Genomic DNA, 20,053 nt, shown 5'->3' on the forward strand with positions numbered 1-20,053 from the left:
TAGCAGGTAAGCAGGACAGTAAGGAGAGGACTCAGAAGTGACCCTTGGGTTTGGCAACATAAAATGTGTAAGTCTAATATAAGCAGATATAGTTGAGTAGTGAGAGGGAAGGTCAGACTGGAGTGCTGGGGTATGGACAGGAGGAGAGCAAATGGAAATAATCAGTGGAGACAGCTCTGAGAAGCAAGGAAGTGGGCAGCTTTCTCCCACAATACAAAGGTGGGAGAAATGGGACCTAGGAAAGAGCGTGTATGTGCATGTGTTGTGAAAACAAAGAGATTCTAGGATACTAATGAGAATAACCCAGTAATGGCAATTCAGGAGAGGAATTAACTGCAAGAGTGAAGTTCCTCAAAATGCAAAAGGATACGAAACTGAGAGCAGGAAGAAAGGTTCGCGTTTAGGGAAGCAACACATCGTCCACAGAAACAAAGAGGAAGAAGCACATGAGACTTCAGAGGAAATATAATTACTGGTGATGGTAAAATACAGGGTGTGACCATGCAAAGTAGCGGCAGAGGGTTAAAGGAAGTTGTATCCTTTTTCTTCTTCCCCACCCCTACACAGCCTCTGCTGTAACACAACAACCTTCCCAACAGGTGGGGAGAGACCAAAGGAATGGAGAACAATCTATTCTTCACAATGATATCAGCTATGTAATGGTCATGTTAGTTATTTCTGAGTACAGCCTGTCATCTCTTTAACTTAATCCTCCATGCTAACAACATGAACCGTAGTCTAAAAAGAAAAAACTTCCTAATATGACATCTTAAGAAGCGTATTATAACTTTAACTGGGAACATTTTCCCCCAGTCTCTTTTCTAATCCTTTCTCTTTGTAGCTAACACTACTCAGTAGAAGTATAGATTTTGGCAAGTATATTTGACCTTGGTGCCTGGTTCTACTATTAACCTCATATGATTAAGTATGATAATCCATACAAAGCACTTTATTAGTGTCTTGCATGTACGAAGCACATAACTGTTAAGTACCATTATAAAACATTCAATAGGCACATCTAAAATAACTGAGGGGTAGAGGGAACCATCTACAAAGGCTTCCCAGTTGAAGTCATACTTAAGTGAAAACCTAAAGGATGAGTATCATCCTGAAGTTACGCAAAGAGGAAATGTTTCCAAGAAGAAAATGCATCAAGTGTAAACCCAGAGAAGATAGGGAACATGACTTATTTAAGAAGCTAAAAGATATTTAATCTGGCTAGGGTATAGAGTATTTGGGGAAATAAAAGAGGAAAGTGGTAAGGGATACAGTGGGAGAAATCAACTAAAAAACACTGTGCAGGGCCCTGTACAGTAACATAAAGCCTCTGAAGCAAAGGAGTAACTATCAAATTTGCATTTTTGAAAGAACACAGGACTCATATTGGAGAAGGGACTGGAGGGATTAAAAAATGGAGCGAGAGACTGGGTCAGAAGCTGTTGTTATAACTGAATAAAGGTATCAATGCCAAATAACCATTAGTTATACAATTTTAAGCCCTTTAATATACACTATGTAGGCCGCTCTCGCCTTCTGAGATGGACCGCATTCTGCCTACAGAATGTTTATCTCTCTCAATAAATCTACCTCTTACCTATCAAAAATATATATACACGATGTATCTTTAGAAATCTACTTTTGGTGTTTCAAAGACACATTTCACATTCAATTCTTAACACAGTAGCAACAAAAATCCCCTGATAATCATACCAGTATTCCTCTTCAGGGACCTTATCCAAAGGAGGATTCAGGCAGTAAATATGATAGGCCATGTTACATTCATCACATAGAACTTGCATGTTGGGTTCCTGTTTTCCACCACATATACGACAGGAGCAAGAACGGCATTTCTTATTTGGGTCTCCACCACAAAAGTCACATTCAGGGTCATTTTTCCCTATTAAGAACAAAATTATAGCAAGCCTAGTCTTAAAATCATTTTTATCTCTATGAACCTTATAAAGAAAAACCCATGAGAATAACATGCAGCTTTTTTAACAAAGAGAAAAGAACCATAAGAAATAATCCAGTATAGTACTTTAAAGTTCCCCAAATGTGCATCGAGATGCCTAGGGGCAATGCAGTGAACTCATGGGGCACCGTAAGATATATTAAAATTTCAAGCAAAATACAATACTTGAACAAAGTTGTTTGGATTTAACTATGTAATAAACGAAACTATTATGTAACACCTATTCTGCAGATCCAAACCTTTCCTTGTGGACTGAACTAGGAGGGGTACGGCTATTAGAAGTTAGCAAACCCATTTTGGTTTTGCTATGCCCCCAATATACTCTTTATTAGTAACAGTATCTAACAGTTCATTTATTTTTTTTATCTTACTTGTCAACTGGTTCAGAACTCTGGCAACTAACAGGTTCCGCTTATTGCCCCCCCACCTCCCCCAACCCACCAGCCTCCCCCATCTAAACCCAAACACCTTCTGCCAAAATATTCACTTGAAATTATAAAATATACATATATACACAGAAATCTTATAGTAATGCTCACTAATACCAAAAGTAAAATTTAAATGTCAAAAGAGTTAACAGCTGGACAGATTTTGTGTAAAATGAGGTAAGTTTATAAGAACTATAATACAGAGGTAGCCAAATATGTTAAATTCAAAAAGGAAATTGCAGAATAAATTTTTTACACAAAATTAACTGTATAGATACACAAAGATGAATTAGATAGATACAGAAAGAAGTCTAGAATGACATATATTGTTAGAGTGATTACCTCTTGGGAGTTCTATAATTTATATAGTTCTCTGAATTTCTTACAAACGCACACAAAAAATTCGCGAGGAATTTACCATATCAGAGCTGATTGTTCAATAAGAGAAACAGGGAAGAAGTACTTGACAAATAAGAGACGGGGAAAGAAAATTGCCACTGATTTCAGTACTAACTTTCTGACTGATCACACTGCCTATTCTTGCTAATGAATGGAAGGTTACAATTTGGTTTCACTTCCACTAAGGTAGCTGTGACAACATATAAGTAATGGAAATTTCACAGACCTAAAATACCAAAGGTATGTTTAGATTTTTGGTTTGGAGAATGATCTGGTCAATGGCAATCTGGCTGTGAAATGGTTTCTTTACACAGAAGTTCAAAGCTGTAGCTATAACATGATTAGCATTAGACAGAGGAAAGAACATATATATGCAGATACACTGAGAGAGAAAACACAAGAAAAACCTGGTCAATCTTCTTTTTCTATTGTGTTTTACTGAGAGCAAGTAAGTCACATTAAATAAGTTTACTCATCAAGTTTACCTTTATTCCTAGAATATAACCATACAGTCATATAAGCCATAGAAGCAGTCATAAACCACAGAAACAGTCATACACAGTATGCCTTAAGGTTCTTAATTCACGTAGATGTATTAGCATCACAGCCTCAAAAAATGAGTATGGCTTAGACCAGTAACATGGAAATCTTATTTATTGATCTGTTAAAGGTCTTGTCTTGTTCTAATCTTGCACAACTGTGGTAAGAAGAGGTTAGGCAGAACTATTTAATCTTGAATATTTCTTTTCCCAGAATATACTAGACATTGACACACAGCATAAAGTCAATGAATTGTTGTTCTCCAGAAAAAAAATCAGAATTGACAGAGTATGAGACACTGTAACCTATTTGTAAAGATAGTTGACTGAACCATGAATGAAAAGACTTAGAATCTAGTCTGCCTCTGTTACCAACTAGCTACATGATATTAAGTAAAATATATGCAAAGAAGAGATAAGGCTACACTCTAACATCCTAACGATGACATAAACCTCATTCACTACCTCCCAGAAATTCAGGGCTCAACCAGCATTATTCTTCTTAGGCTCTACTAGTATAAAAATAAGTCTCACTATTCAAAATTAATCTTAAATGGCCACAACATTACCAAAGTGGGTTTTTAATCTGGACAGACTCTATAATAAAGGAAACAGCAAGAAAATGGCAATAAAATGCCAAGATGAGAAAATATTTTTTGAAGACAAATCTTATCATTTGAGGAAAATCCATTAAACCAAAATAGATCTTACATCAAAATGGTTGTCTTGAAAATAAATTTGTATGGTCTACAATTTTATGCTTTCTCAAAAGTTATTCCCTGGCCAGTTAAAATGGCAATCATGAACAATAAATGCAGTCTCAGCCCGTAAGAAAAATCCATACTTAAAAACTTTCCATCTGCCAATGAAAGAGGATGGGCTCCAGGTTTCTCGATCTTGAAGATTTCATTTATGAATCTTATCTGACAGTCATTTAATTTTCCTTCAGAACCCCTGTTTAAAAAAGGAAGAAAGGTTAACCTCTGCCAGCAAAATCTAAATCACACACAAATAGTAATTAAAAGTCAGTTTGGAAACTCGCTGAACACTTCCTATTTACAAATGGGGATTACAGCTATTCTAATCACTGAGTTATTGCTTCCAGCAGTAGGAAAAGTCCAATGATTAATATTTGAAGTTAAGTGTCACTTTTAATATCAGGAAAAAAAATTCAAGACTCAGATCATCTGGTGAGAAGATAGCTATCTTGTAAATTTAATTTAACTTAAAGACTAGGTAAAATGATACTCCCAATTAAAATGAAAGATTTAAACGTATTTCCGATAAATATGGCAAGTTTCTGGGTAAATAGATGACCTCTTATTACAAAGAAAAGTCTTTCAAATACTAAGCCATATTTTTCATAGCCACATTTATAGCTGTTTGCATATACTTCTTCAAAGTTTCTTGCTGTGACTGTGGATTTGTATAATTCTTTTAATTTATCAACTTTTGCTTTGTATTTTTGAAGATATATTATTGGGTACATACAGATTAAGGATCCTTAAATCTTATGAAATGTCTTTGTATCTCTAGTAATGCATTTTGTATCAAAAGTGTACCTTTGGTTTTTTTGTTTTTTTTTTTGCCGTACGCGGGCCTCTCACTGTTGTGTCCTCTCCCGTTGCAGAGCACAGGCTCCGGACGCGCAGGCTCAGCGGCCATGGCTCACGGGCCCAGCCGCTCCGCGGCATGTGGGATCTTCCCGGACCGGGGCACAAACCCGCGTCCCCTGCATCGGCAGATGGACACTCAACCCCTGAGCCACCAGGGAAGCCCATACCTTTGGTTTTTTTGATTACCATTTGCTTGGTGACTTTTTCAATCATTTCACCTTTTAAAACTTTTAATGTCAAATGCAGAAAATTTATAGATAAATGTATGGTTTAGCCAATTATAAGGTACACATCCTTGTAATCAACCATGACAAGAGATAGGACTGTCAACTACCTCAGCAGTTCATGTTCTCCCTCCCAGTCACAACCTCTTCACTCCCTCCCACGAGTTATATTTACCTTAATTTTCTTCAATCTTCTCACTTGTCTGCCTAAGTATATGATATAGTTTTGTGTTTCAAAAACTAAATTCCCAATATTTTTCCTTATAATTTGTTGAAGAAGCCCCACCATTTGTCCTATAGAGTTTCCCATGGTCCCGATTTTGATACCTGCATTCCCAAAGTGTACTTTAGTTTTTTCTGTCATTTATATTTCCAGTAAATCAGTAGTTGGATCTGGAGTAAAGGCTGAAAACCCTTGGTTTGATGCCTGTTTTTAACAATAAAGTTTTACTGGAACACAACTATGCCTATTCGTTTATGTATTCTCCATGGCTGGTTTCACGCTACAACAGCAGAGGTGAATTGTGACAGAGACCATCTGGCAGCCAAAGGTTAAACTATTTACTATCTGTCCCTTTATAGAACAAAACTGCTGACCCTTGCTCTAAATGTTTACTCAAATCCAGGTTCATTTTTTGGGTAAAACTGTCTATAGGTCTATTTTCATCAGTAAGCACCTAATTATTTAGTTGTCTTTTCCTACAGCAGCCATAGATGCTCAATGCCTAGATTAATTCACTGGGAATTGGAAAATGTTGGTATTCTAGTTCTTTCATTCCTTTTTTACTTATTTGCTGGAATAATTCCATAAAGAGAAACCTGAGCTCATCAATTGCTTGGTGACTCAGTGGTATAGCTCATATAACAAATATAGATGAAATGCTTTCTTTAGCAGTTTAAAAAACATAGTTCTCAAACACTCTATGTAGGTGACTAATGAGTTTCTATGTAACTAGGAGTTCACGTATTTGAGGTGTTTCAATCCACGCTAGATATTTTCCTTATTGATGTTCAAATCGTCTCATCTTTGGCCAATGGGATATTCCAGCTGATTCTCAAATCTTTCTGACAAGAATTTAGCAATGTTTGTGGGCTTCCTTGTTATGTGCAAGACAAGATTTTTGCTCTCAGTTCATCTTGTACATTTTCTGCCCCCACCCTGTGTCTTTATTTTTTTAATAGATCTTTATTGGAGTGTAATTGCTTTACTATACTGTGTTAGTATTACAATACTGTATTAGTTTCAAAGTGAATCAGCCATATGCATACATATATCCCCATATCCCCTCCCTCCCACCCTCCCTACCCCACCTCTCTAGGTCATCGCAAAGCACCGAGCTGATTTCCCTGTGCTATGCTGCTGCTTTCCACTAGCTATCTATTTTACATTCGGTAGAGTATATATGTAGATGCTACTCTCAATTCGCCCCAGCTTCCGACCCCCGACCGCCCCCCCAGCCTGTAGTCTTATCTCCAAGGAAGCCTAGTTTCTTTTAGGTGGAAATGGTTATTTTAAGACCACAATTTAGGCACTAGAAAAGCTTTCTAAAACTGGATTGATCACTATTTCTAGACCAAGCTACAAAATTTAGACATACACATTAATACACGTATAAGATACCTCATGAGTTCATGCAAACACTTTCTGTTCAAATTCAGGACTAAAGGATAAGTCTGCTTTTGACAAAGCAATTATTTCTCTTTCTCCTTTCCCCCACAATCAGAAAATCCTAGTTCTCAAAGACACCAGGGATGCCTAAATTAGAAGGCTACAAGTACTTCTTTGCTTTACCCCACATTACATGACATTTTCACCAGTTGTCATTATGACTACAGAAAATACTTTAAAATTTCTTTGTGTATTTCTGCCATGTCTTACAGTTATATCTACAGTGTCAGACCATAAAACCATTACATACTACACTTTCTCCTTTATGTACCTCCCTCTAGTCCCAGTTCTAGATGCAGAGATATTTTTAATGTTTATCACTACTCTATGTCAAATTGCCTACAGTCATCTTGATGGTCTGAAACTAGTTCTCTACAAGATTTCCCAAGAAGGGTTCATGAGAACAATTCCTCCCCTAGTTCTTACAAGTTAATGGCAGCTTGTCTCCAGCCTTTATACTGAAGGCCAGTTTGGCTAGACTTAAAATTCTTGGCTTACCTTTTCTTGACTCATGGGTGTCTTTCTGGGATGTTTTCCTTGTAAGGGTGTTATCCTGGTTCCTTATTTTTTCTTTTTCTTCTAATTTTGTATGGATTTCACATCAATGTTTTTCTTTTGCTTGTTTTTATAAAATTTTCTTGACCCTTTAGAGGGTATAACTTCAATTAGGTTTGCTAGATCACAGCCACAGAGCTCCATATAACTCAGTTTTGTTGTTGTTGCTTTTTGGAGAAGCATTCAAAACTACAGCAGCTAAAATCTAATCTGATAGAAAGCAGATCAGTAGTTTGAGGCCAAGGTTGAGGGTTGTAGTAGTAATTGTGACTCTGATGGAGCCCACAGGGACTTTTGGTGGGGGGTAATGAAAAGGTTCTATATCTTGATTACAGTGGTGGCTTTATATGGTACATATTGCTTTAAGTAAATTTTGCCTCAAAAATTAATTTAAAAAATGACGCTATAGAAACTTCCTTTTGGTATCTCCTGGCTCTATTCCCCTGCCCTATTTTTAACTGGACCCTTTTTTCCTTTGTCTTTACTGTTCCTGTCCTACTCAATTTGGACTGCATTCCTAGTAGTTTATTCTCAATATGGGACTTTGTCCTGGAATGGAACTTTAGCTGACTAATTTTGAAAGTACATAGTGCTCTAATCTCTTCAGACCTTGCTGCAAACTGCGTATACTCATCCAAACTGGGGTGCATACCCATTTCTGGCTTCAGCTGCTGTATTAGTTAACTATTACATAACAAGTCACCACAAAACTAGCAGTTTAAAACAAAAATTACCTCTGTTTCTGTGGATCAGCAATTTGGAAGCAGCTTAGCTGGGTAGTTCTGGCTCATGATCTTTCTTGAGGTTTCAGTCAAGCTGTTGACCAGACCTACAGTCTCATCTAAAGGCTCAACTCGGGGAAGACCAACGGGCTGTCTGAATTCTCACAACATAACAGCTGGCTTCCACCAGAGGAAGTGGTCTGAGAGAGCCCAAAATGGAAGCTTCCATGTTTTCATAACCCAATCTCAGAAGTGGTATACCATCACTTCTGCCATATTCTACTGGTCACAAAGAGCAACCCTAATAAAATGTGGGGGGGAACTATGCAAGGTGTTGAGTACCAGGAAGCAGGAATTATTGGGGGTCATCTTAAAAGATGGCCACCATAGCTGCTACTCTCAGGTGAGATAGCTTGCTGAGGTAACCTATTATTTTGCAGTTCTTAGGTCAATCATATATCCTGTTACCCTCTTCTTCCTCTTGTAATAGTTACCGATACCGCACAGGTCTTGTAGCTTTCAGTTGTTTATCTCAGCAGCTATCTTGGTGTTTGTGGGAGATACCACATCACCCTAAATGTCTGTAGATACTGCCCTTAATTTTTGTATTAGATCTTTTCATTCTATTTGTTTTTATAAGGATATCCTTGTTTTATAAGGATATCTAGGAAGATTAAAATCTATGCTGTTGCCATCTTCCTAGAATCCCATCCATCCTTATATTTTCAACTTCTGTGATTTCATATTTAAGGAGATTTTCTTATAAGCAGCCTAAGAGTTTTGTTTTTATTTTAATCTAGTCTGTTGATCTTTGTCTTTATAATATTTAGTTCATATATAGTTAATATAATTGATATATTTGTTGCTACCATTTTACCATGTCTTCTATTTTATCTACCTTTTTGTCTTACTCTTCTTGATTGCCTTCTTTTGTATTATTCTATTTCCACTCTTAATTTGCTAATATTTTATTAATTTTTAGTGGTTCTTAGAGAATGCACCATGCAAACCTGAAAAATCAATCTGCTTTACGTTTTACTTTCAGTACTTTCCTGATCACGTCAGAATCTCAAAGCTTCATTTACTAATCCCATCCTTCACATGGTTATCATGATTTTATTCTACACATATTTTAATCTTATTTTTTCAGTAGTCTATTTGTACTCACATAGTTATCCTTCCTCTGTTCATAATTATTTCCTATATTTCCTTATTTCTATCTGAGATCATCTTCCTTCTGCTTAAAGAACTCCCTTTAGTATTTCTTTCAGTGCAAGTCTGTTGGTTGGTATCCTCTCAGGTGTGGTCTGACATCTTTATTTTAGTTTCATTTTTGTAGTATATTTTCATTAAAAATGTATTTCTAAGTTGAGAACTTTTAAAGTTAGTGTTTTCAGATGCCATTCCACTGTCTTCTAGCTCACACTACTCCTGGTTAAAACTCAGCCGTCTTCCCTTTGATTCTACCTTTAGTTTTCAGCAGCCTTATTGCAATACGCCACTGTTTTCTTTTTAATTATCCTGCTTAGGAACTACAAAATTTCAATCTTCGACTGATGTCTTTTATCAGTTTTGTCTTTTATCAGTCTTTATCAGTTTTGGAAAATTCTAGCTATTACATTTTCAAATAGTTTTCATCCTACTCTCTTTTGGGGAACTACAAAAAGATGTAAACACACCTCTTCACAAAGTCCCACATATATAACAGTCTTTTCTGTATTATTTTCCATTATATTTTCAATGTTTTAGTTGGATATTTTTCACTGACTTGTCTTTGAGTTTATCCTATCTTCTGCTGTGTCTTATCTGCTGATAAACCAACCTAAGGAACTCTTAGTTGTGGAAACTGTATTTTTCACTTCTTATTCTCCATCTGATTATTTTATAGATTCTAATTCTCAGCTGAAATTCTCTATCTTTTCAACTATTTTCTTAAGCATATTAATTATAATTACTTTAAAGTTCCTGCCTGATAACTTGATCAAGATCACTTATGACTCCATTTCTGTTATTGGTTTATCTTCTTCTGGTTTTTGATTATGTGGCCCTGTCTTTTGGTAGCACAGTATTTTTGATTCCATGGTAGATAGTATATTTAAAACATTAGAGGTGGGCTTCCCTGATGGCACACTGGTTAAGAATCCACCTGCCAATACAGGGGACATGGGTTCGAGCCCTGGTCTGGGAAGATCCCACATGCCACGGAGCAACTAAGCCCGTGTGCCACAACTACTGAGGCTGCGCTCTAGAGCCCGTGAGCAACAACTACTGAGCCCGTGTGCCACAATTACTGAGGCTGCGCTCTAGAGCCCATGCTCCACAACAAGACAAGCCACCACAATGAGAAGCCCGCGCACCACAACGAAGAGTAGCTCCCGCTCTCCGCAACTAGAGAAAGCCCGGGCACAGCAACGAAGACCCAATGCAGCCAAAAATAAAAGAATAAAATAAATAAATTTAAAAAAAGAAAGAAAAGCATTAAAAAAAAACACATTAGAGGCTTCAGACCTTATCTTACCATTAAGAAGGTCCAATCTTCCTTCTGCTGGAGAGATACTACAGTGGTTTAACATTTTAATTAGCAACTCTGTGAGGCAAGGCTGGTTTTTCAGTTTTGGTAAGGTTTAGTCTATCTGTCTGCCTTAACCATCTACAGTTTTCAACTAAGAGCCTGTTGTATATTCTGTGGGTCCACTCCACCAGGGATCCCCACATTCATGTTTGCCTTCTAAGACTGCTAAAAACTCCACTTTTTTACTTATGTTTTTAGCCTCCTGCCTAGGAAAACCCAGTATTTGGCAAAAGTCCTAAGAGAGCACAGGTCATATGCTTGAGGCATCCCACATATCTGCCAACAGCTCTGATTTCTTGTCCCCACACTGCTGCCAGTTGTTCAGTGAGGTTTGCCCTGTATCCATAATTAGCATAGTCCCCAGGGTAAAAAGCAACTACAAAAGCTAACTGTCAGGCTTCCCTGGTGGTGCAGCGGTTAAGAATCCGCCTGCCAATGCAGGAGACAGGGGTTTGAGCCCTGGTCCGGCAAGATCCCACATGCTGTGGAGCAACTAAGCCCGTGCGCCACAACCACTGAGCCTGTGCTCTAGAGTCCGCACGCCACAACTACTGAAGCCCACATGCCACATCTACTGCAGGCCGAGCACCAAAAGCCTGCGGCTCTGCAACGAGAGAGCCTACCGCAATGAGAAGCCTGCGCACTGCAATGAAGAGTGGCCCCTGCTCGCTGCAGCTAGAGAAGGCCCGCGCTCAGCAATGAAGACCCAATGCAGCCATAAATAAATAGATAGATAAATAAATAAATTAATTAAATTAAGAAAAAAAAAGCTAACTGCTTCCTAAGGTTCTTCCCTTTCCAGAGTCATACCCCTGGTAGTTCTTCTTACCTCTCTGCTGCCTTTCAGATGACAACTGTACTTGATCTGGCTATTCTAGTTGTTCTAGGTAAGAACGCTGATCTGCGGCCAGCTATTCCACCCTACCTGGAAAGAGAAACCTTCTATGGGCTTCAATAAAGTCACAAAATCAGACAGCTTAAAACTAAAATCACTTTTCCAGTCATTTATCATTTTAAGTTGAAGGCTTACTACATCCATTTCCTCTTGACTAAACTAATGAAGGCATAGATCATAACCAAAACAGGTAGTCAATTCATTCCTTCAGGAAACACCCAATTTCACTGAAATCTAATAAACGAACAATTGTAAAAATGCACTATTTTATATACTACCAAAAAAGAAACTGGCCTGCAATGGGTCAGTATAAGAAGAACCCTCAAATAAAGTTGGGACACCAAATGAAAGCTAACAACTATAAGATATATTATTTTATGAAACCTCAAGCAAGAAAAAAGCCTGAGATGAGCAGTCTAAGAAGGACCCTCAAAGCTAGGACAACAAATGGCTTCTCTCATGTTAAAGAAAAATGGCAAATAAACCACCTTGCAGATACAGAAAATAAAGATGCCCGTGTTTCAATATTACCCCTGGGTATAAGGAGAAAAAGTATCCCCTGAGAGTTGAACCACAGGCATACCTTGTGGTCTGCAGATATGAATTCATACTACCTGTGTGGTTTAAAAAAGCTCAAGCAGGAAATTTAACTTCAAGTTAGATGGCACTCCAAGGTGACTAGCAGAAGTAAACTCAAATATCTGAAAGAACCCGACTTTAGTCAGTCCAATAGCAATTTTAAGATACATCATAATTTCAGATGTTAAAATATGGAAAACCGTTAATTTCAGATTCTATGAAGTATTGTATTTACTGAACATTTATTTTAACTAGTGCTTAGAACAGGGCCTGACACACAGGAGCAAACAACAACAACAACAAAATCAAAGCATTAACATTCCAGTGGTATGCTTGGCAGAATAATAGGCCCCAAAGACATCTACGTACTAAGCCCAGGAACCTGTGAATATGTTACCTTATATGGCAAAAGGGACTTTGTTAATGACCTTTAAATAGGATTATCTAGATAGGCCCAATGTAATCACAGGGGGCCTTGAAAAGTAGAAAAGGGAAGAAGAAAGAGCCTGATGAAGATGTGACTACAAATGAACAGTCAAAGATACAATTTTGTTGGCTTTAAACATGGAGAAGCGGGCCACAGGCCAAGGAATTGGGAGGCCCCTAAAATCTGAAAAAGGCAAGGAAGTCAATTTTCCTTCAGTCTCCAAAAAGGAACACATCCCTGCCGACACTGCTTTTAGCCCAGTGAAACTCAAAAGATTTCTGACCTACAGAACTGTAAAATAGTAATAAGTGCTATTATTTAAGCCACTAAGCCTGTGGTAATTTGTTATAGCAATAACAAGAAGCTAATACAAGTAGGGCAAGAGAAAATAATAAATGTCAGGTGATAATCAGTATCATAAAGAAAAATAAGTTAGACTACGGGAGAATTCAATCATATATACACACACCTATGCCTGGTATCTGTCTGTCTGTATTGTTTTACATAGCGTGATCAAGAAAGTTGTCTTTCGAAGTCATATTTGAATAAAGAAATAAAACAAAAGACAAAGTAAGCCAACTGAATATCTGTGTGGAGCAGACCAGTCAGAGGAAACAGCATGTACAAAAGCTCTGAAACAGGAGCGTGTTTACATGATTAAGCAACACAAGGAGGCCAATATGGTTGGAATACAGTGAGTTTTGATTTATAACTTGATATGGACATCAAGTTCATAGTCTGTAAGAATGGTACATTCAATAATCAGATCACTAGAGATGGCACGATAAACGAGTATGGATAAAATTTAGTAAATAAAACCCTAAAAAATGACACAAAATACACTAAGTACATCCATAGTTTTAGTAAGGTTAAAATTTTTTTGCTATAGGATTCAAATTCTACTTAGGAATATCTAATCTAGTATAATTTCATACAGTATTAAATATACAAGAGTAAGTGACCAAAGTTTTGAAAAACTGATTTAAACCCTACACTTCTGTTTTGAATTTTCTTCAAAGTTAAAATAGAAACAGAAAATGGCAAGTTAAAAATAGAATTTTGTTAACTAGAATTAGATAGTTTAAGCATATTCACTTTTTGGTACTCACAAATTAAAAATTAGATACAAGCATGAACTTTAACTCCAAGTTCCCTTATCAAATCTCCAAGGCAGATTACAAATCATGTCCTCTGTTTCTTCCTTTGTACCTTCAATACAATAGAGAGGATCAAAGCTGAACGTTAGTTTTTTTGTAAATGTCTAGTATACGCCATGATCAAGTGGGATTTATCCCAAGGATGCAAGGATTTTTCAGTATCTGCAAATCAATCAATGTGATACACCACATCAACAAATTGAATAAAAACCATATGATCATCTCAATAGATGCAGAAAAAGCTTTTGACAAAATCCAACACACATTTATGATAAAAACTCTCCAGAAAGTGGGCGTAGAGGGAATATACCTCAACATAATAAAGCCCATTTATGACAAACCTACAGCTAACACAGTACTCAGCGAAAAGCTGAAAGCATTTCCTCTAAGATCAGGAATGAGACAAGGATGTCCACTTTCACCACTTTTATTCAACATAGTTCTGGAAGTCCTAGCCACGACAATCAGAAAAGAAAAGAAAATAAAAGGAATCCAAATTGGAAAAGAAGTAAAACTGTCACTGTCTGCAGATGACATGATACTATACATAGAAAATCCTAAAGGTGCTACCAGAAAATGACTAGAGCTCATCAATGAATTTGGTAAAGTTGCAGGCTACAAAATTAATATACAGACATCTGTTGCATTTCTATACACTAACAACAAAAGATCAGAAAGAGAAATTCAAGAAACAATCCCATTTACCATCGCATCAAAAAGAATAAAATACCTAGGAATAAACCTACCTAAGGGAGGCAAAAGACCTGTACTCCGAAAACTGTAAGATGCTGATGAAAGAAATAGAAGATAACAAACAGATGGAGAGATATATACCATGTTCTTGGATTGGAAGAATCAATATTGTCAAAATGACTATACTACCCAAGGCAATCTACAGATTCAATGCAATCTCTATCAAATTACCAATGGCATTTCCACAGAACTAGAACAAAAAAAATTTTTAATTTGTATGGAGATACAAAAAACCCCGAATAGCCAAAGCAATCTTGAGAAAGAAAAATGGAGCTGGAGGAATCAGGCTCCCTGACTTCAGACTATACTGCAAAGCTATAGTCAACAAAACAGTAATGGTATTTATTGGCACAAAAACAGAAATATAGAACAATGGAACAGGATAGAAAGCCCAGAAGCAAACCCATGCACCTACGGTCAATTAATCTATGACAAAGGGGGCAAGAACATACAATGGAGAAAAGACAGTCTCTTCAGTAAATGGTGCTGGGAAAACTGGTCAGCTGCATGTAAAAACATGAAATTAGAACATTCTTTAACACCATACACAAAAATAAACGCAAAATGGATTAAAGACCTAAGTGTAAGACCAGATACTATAAAACTAGAGGAAAACATAGGCAGAACACTCTTTGTCATAAATTGCAGCAAGATCTTTTTCAATCTGTCTCCTAGAGTAATGGAAATAAAAGCAAAAATAAACAAATGGGACCTAACTAAACTCAAAAGCTTTTGCATAGCCAAGAAACCATAAACAAAATGAAAAGACAACTCCCAGAATGGGAGAAAATATTTGCAAACAATGTGACGGCCAAGGGATTACTCTACAAAATTTACAAACAGCTCATGCAGCTCAATATCAAAAAACAAACAACCCAATCAAAAAATGGGCAGAAGAACTGAACAGACATTTCTCCAAAGACATACGGATGGCTAAGAGGCACATGAAAAGATGCTCAATATTGCTAATTATTAGAGAAATGCAAATCAAAACTACAATGAGGTATCACCTCATACCAGTCAGAATGGCCAACATCAAAAACTTTACAAACAATAAATGCTGGAGAGGGTGTGGAGCACCCTACACTGTTGGTGGGAATGTAAATTGGTACAGCCACTATGGAGAACAGTATGGAGGTTCCTTAAAAAACTGAAAATAGAGCTACCATATGATCCAGCAATCCCACTCCTGAACACATATCTGGAGAAAACCATGGTCCAAAAGGATACATGCACCCTAATGTTCATTACAGTGCTGTTTACAATAGCCAAAACATGGAAGCAACCTAAATGTCCACTGACAGAGGAGTGGATAAAGAAGATGTGGTACATATATACAATGGAATATTACTCAGCCATTAAAAAGAATGAAATAATGCCATTTGCAGTAACATGGATGGACCTGGAGATTATCATACTAAGTGAAGTAAGACAAATACCAAATGATATAACTTATATGTGGAATCTAAAAAAAAATGATACAAATGAACTTATTTACAAAACAGAAATAGACTCACAGACTTAGAGAATGAACTTCCCAGGGGGGAAGGGTGGAGGGAGGGATAGATTGGGAGTTTGGGATTGACATGTACATGCTGCTATATTTAAAACAGATAACCAGCAAGGACCTACTATATAGCACAGGGCACTCTGCTCAATAATCTGCAATAACCTAAATGGGAAAAGAATTTGAAAGAGAATAGATACTTGTATATGTATAACTGAATCACTTTGCTGTACACCTGAAACTAACACAACGTTGTTAATCAAAAAGAATTTGTTAACTAGAATTAGACAGTTTAAGCATATTCACTTTTTGCTACTCACAAACTAAAAATTAGGAACAAGCATGAACTTTAACTCCCAGTTCCCTTATCAAATCTCCGAGGCAGATTAAAAATCATGTCCTCTATTTGCTTCTTCCATTGCACTTTCAATACAATAGAGAGTATCAAAGATGAAGGTTAGTTCTTTGTAAATGTATAGTAAAACTGATAAACCTTTGGTGAGATTAAATCACAAACTAAACTCAGGAATGAAAAAGGGAACAACATTAACAAAGACTATACAGGTTAAAAGATGAGGCTATCCAAACTTATGACAATAAACTAAAATTAAAATAGGTTCCTAGAAAATTAAATCCTATTTCAAGAATAGAAAATCTGAATAGCTCTATAATCATTACAGAAATCAAAAAACCTTCCCACAAAAACTCAGCCCCAAAGGACTTTACTGAGAAGTTTTAACATTCAAGCAAAGGACACAAAACTCTACCATAAAATAGAAAAATATTACAGCACACGATAATTTTATAAAACCAACATAATTTGGAAAGGATAGCTAAGATAGGAAAGTTAATATACAAATTTCACTCATTAACCTAAATGCAAAAATCCTATACAAAATATTGTCAAACCAAGTCCAGGAAAGCATACCTACAAAATACCTGTCAAACATTATAATTATTGGTAAAACTTTCAAAGAGATATCAGGAGAAAAAAAAGATGCCTGCTCTCACCACCTCCTTTCAGCAATGTACTAACAGGCAACTGGTGAATGAAGACAAGAGTTAGCAATCAAAGGAAAACTACAACACAAAAATGTCATAATTCACAGATTACAATTATAAAAATCCTGAAACAATCTACATGTGAATTAAAATTATTAACTCTAGTAAGGCTAATGGATCCAAAATCAAAGGTTACTTATATACCAGTAACAAAGAGAAAAATGAAATTGAAAAAGGATTTATAATAACAAGTGGTATCTGAGGTTAAATAAGGATAACAGACACATAAGATCAGACCTCTGGAGAGAATTATATAAGGCTGAACCATATAATGGCCAACATTCAAATATTTTGAATCTATAAAAACATTTCATATGGTTCCACCTAATAAAAACATGACAAAAATCATAATAAAGACCTAAGTAAATGGAGAGAAATCACACCCATGGATTACATTTAATGGAGTACCTATCAAATTCCCAATGGTTTTTATGTAGAAATTACCAAAATGACTAGAAAACCCGAATGAAATTACACAGAGCTAAGAACAGAGAAGAACTATTGAAGCACAAGGTAGAAGACCTGCTCTGTCATATTATGAAAGCATGGAACTTATATAAGGACACTCAAAACAGACCAATGATACAGAATAGAGACCAGATGGATGCATCAAATATAAAGATATGTGGGGCTTCCCTGGAGGCACAGTGGTTGAGAGTCCACCTGCCGATGCAGGGGACAAGGGTTTGTGCCCCGGTCTGGGAAGATCCCACATGCCGTGGAGCGGCTGGGCCTGTGAGCCATGGCTGCTGGGCCTGCACGTCCAGAGCCTGTGCCCCGCAATGGGAGAGGCCACAATAGTGAGAGGTCCGTGTACCACACACACACACACACACACACAAAAAGATATGTGATGAGGTGATATTGAAGATCAATGAGGGGAAAATGGGCTTTTCAATAAATGATACCAGGAAAAATGATTATTCATATGTATTAAGTCTAACCCTTACCTCACACTGTACAAAAAGACCTACTTCAAGTGGATTAAAGACCTAAAAAAGGTAAATATTAAGCTTTTATAAGGTAATAATGGAGAATATCTTTATGTTTTCTGAGTAAAGTTTCTCCCCTCCACCCCACTCTATGTTTTATTGAGATATAATTGACATACCATTGTATAAGTTCAAGGTATACAACATAATGATTTGATATATGTATATATTGACAATGATTACCACAAAAAGTTTAGTTAACATCCATCACCTCACATTTACAATATTTTTTCCCTTGTGATGAAAACTTTAAAGATCTACTCTCTAAGCAGCTTTCAAATATACAGTACAGTATTGTTAACTATAGTTGCCATGCTGTATATTACATCCCTAGAACTTATATATCATATAACTGCAAGTTTGTACCTTTTGACCACCCTCACCTATCCCCAACCCTGACCAACCCCCAGTAGGTTTCTTAAAGCAAGACACAGAAAGTATAAGCATTAGGGAAAATTTTTGAGAAATTCAACCCCTTAAAATTACGACTACTACTCAAACATAGGGAAAAAAGATAAGCCACAGAATTGGAGTAGACATTTTCTCCACATGTAACTGAAATGGTCAAGTCCCTACTCTACTTTAGGAGTTCTCTAGAACTCCTAAAAATCAGTGAGACAGACTACCTAATTAGCTACAACAACACACACCAATATTTGAAACAGGATCCTTACAAGATATATCCAAATTGCCAATAAACATAACGGTTCTCAATCTCATTAATAGTCAGGGAAATGTAAATCAAAGCCACAATGGAATACTATTATATACCCACCTGACTAGCAAAAACTCAAGCCTGACAAAATAAGTGTGGTTAAGAATGCAGAGCAATGGGAACTCTCATACTACTGTGGAAGTGCAATCTGGTACAACCACTTAAATATTTGGTCCTATCTATTAAAGTTAAAGATGCACAACTTCTACAACCCAGCAATTCTACTTCTAGACAAGACACATCCTACAGAAACTAACGCACATAAGCACCAGGACAGAGGTATAATGTCATGGCAGCACTGCTTGTAACAGCCCCAAACTATCAACAGCAGAATATATTTATACTTTCCCTCTGGTTATTTATCCATTCTTTCCAGTGAAGGGAAAAGATTTCTAACAATGAAAAAAAATTCCCATCCACAAGCCACAGTGACTCCTTTTTGACTCTTGTATCCCTAACATGTCTAGTAAAAACCTAAATGACAGCAAACATAATCCTTTATAGGACAGTGTGTTTTACTTTGGGATAGCCATCATATAATCGTTTTCTCATGAGCCAATATTTGCCTATCTATTACTTTCACTCAATCTTAGTTCTAGTCCCTAAAGCCAGAATGCTCCACTCTAACTGTACCTCATAATTACTCAGGAAAACATGTTTTAAATAGCAAGCTTTTTTAGCTCAATGTTATGAGTACTGTTATCTCTTCCCATTGTGTAAACATGCTTCTTTCCACTTCCTACACTCAAGAACATTATAAGAGTCCCTAGATAACTAATTTATGTAGATGCTTTCTCCTTTCCTTCATGATATGTATCCATATCAGAATTTCAAGTTGCTTAGAACTCTGTTAATTGTTACGTCCTTAGCCTGGCAATAGAATCACACTTGTGTTTGTACAAATTTCTGAAACTGTTTTCTAAAAGATAAGCTCACAATATTCTTTTTCTTTATCTTAGGAGTCAGCAAACTTTTCCCATGAAGGGTCAGAGAGTAAGTAGTTCAAGATTCTGTAAGCCTCATGTGCAACCACTCAACAATGCTGTTGAGCACACACACAAAAAACCAGCCATGGCCAATACATAAATGGGGATCACTGTGTTCCAACAAAACTTTATTTTCATAAAACAGGTAGCCAGTGGGACATAGTTTACCAACCCCTGCTTTATATTATTAATCATAAGCAGATGCTTGATCTTAGATTTGTCACCTCCATGTTATAACAGATATGATAATATATGTCCATTATATATAATACATAATATATATA

The 20,053-nt window shown here is 36.6% G+C and overlaps 1 protein-coding gene across 4 annotated transcripts in view; it reads right to left on the bottom strand.

Moving 5' to 3' along the window:
- UHRF2 (ubiquitin like with PHD and ring finger domains 2) overlaps positions 1-20,053 on the bottom strand; it is a 75,519-nt gene that overhangs the window by 21,175 nt on the left and 34,291 nt on the right. For all 4 annotated transcript variants that reach the window (XR_002644533.3, XM_022573682.3, XM_022573681.3 and 1 more), the window contains 2 exons: positions 4,183-4,292; positions 1,711-1,897 (listed from right to left, as the gene is read on the bottom strand). Coding sequence is in view for 3 of the 4 variants with exons in the window: in XM_022573682.3 (XP_022429390.1) it covers positions 1,711-1,897; positions 4,183-4,292 (297 nt within the window). In the remaining variant the exon portion in view is untranslated. The remainder of the gene's footprint in view (positions 1-1,710; positions 1,898-4,182; positions 4,293-20,053) is intronic.

This window comes from Delphinapterus leucas, chromosome 6 (genome assembly GCF_059928025.1).
Source record: "Delphinapterus leucas isolate spDelLeu-1000000601 "Yukka" chromosome 6, BTC_Dleu_Yukka2, whole genome shotgun sequence".
Taxonomy (NCBI): Eukaryota; Metazoa; Chordata; class Mammalia; order Artiodactyla; family Monodontidae; genus Delphinapterus; species Delphinapterus leucas.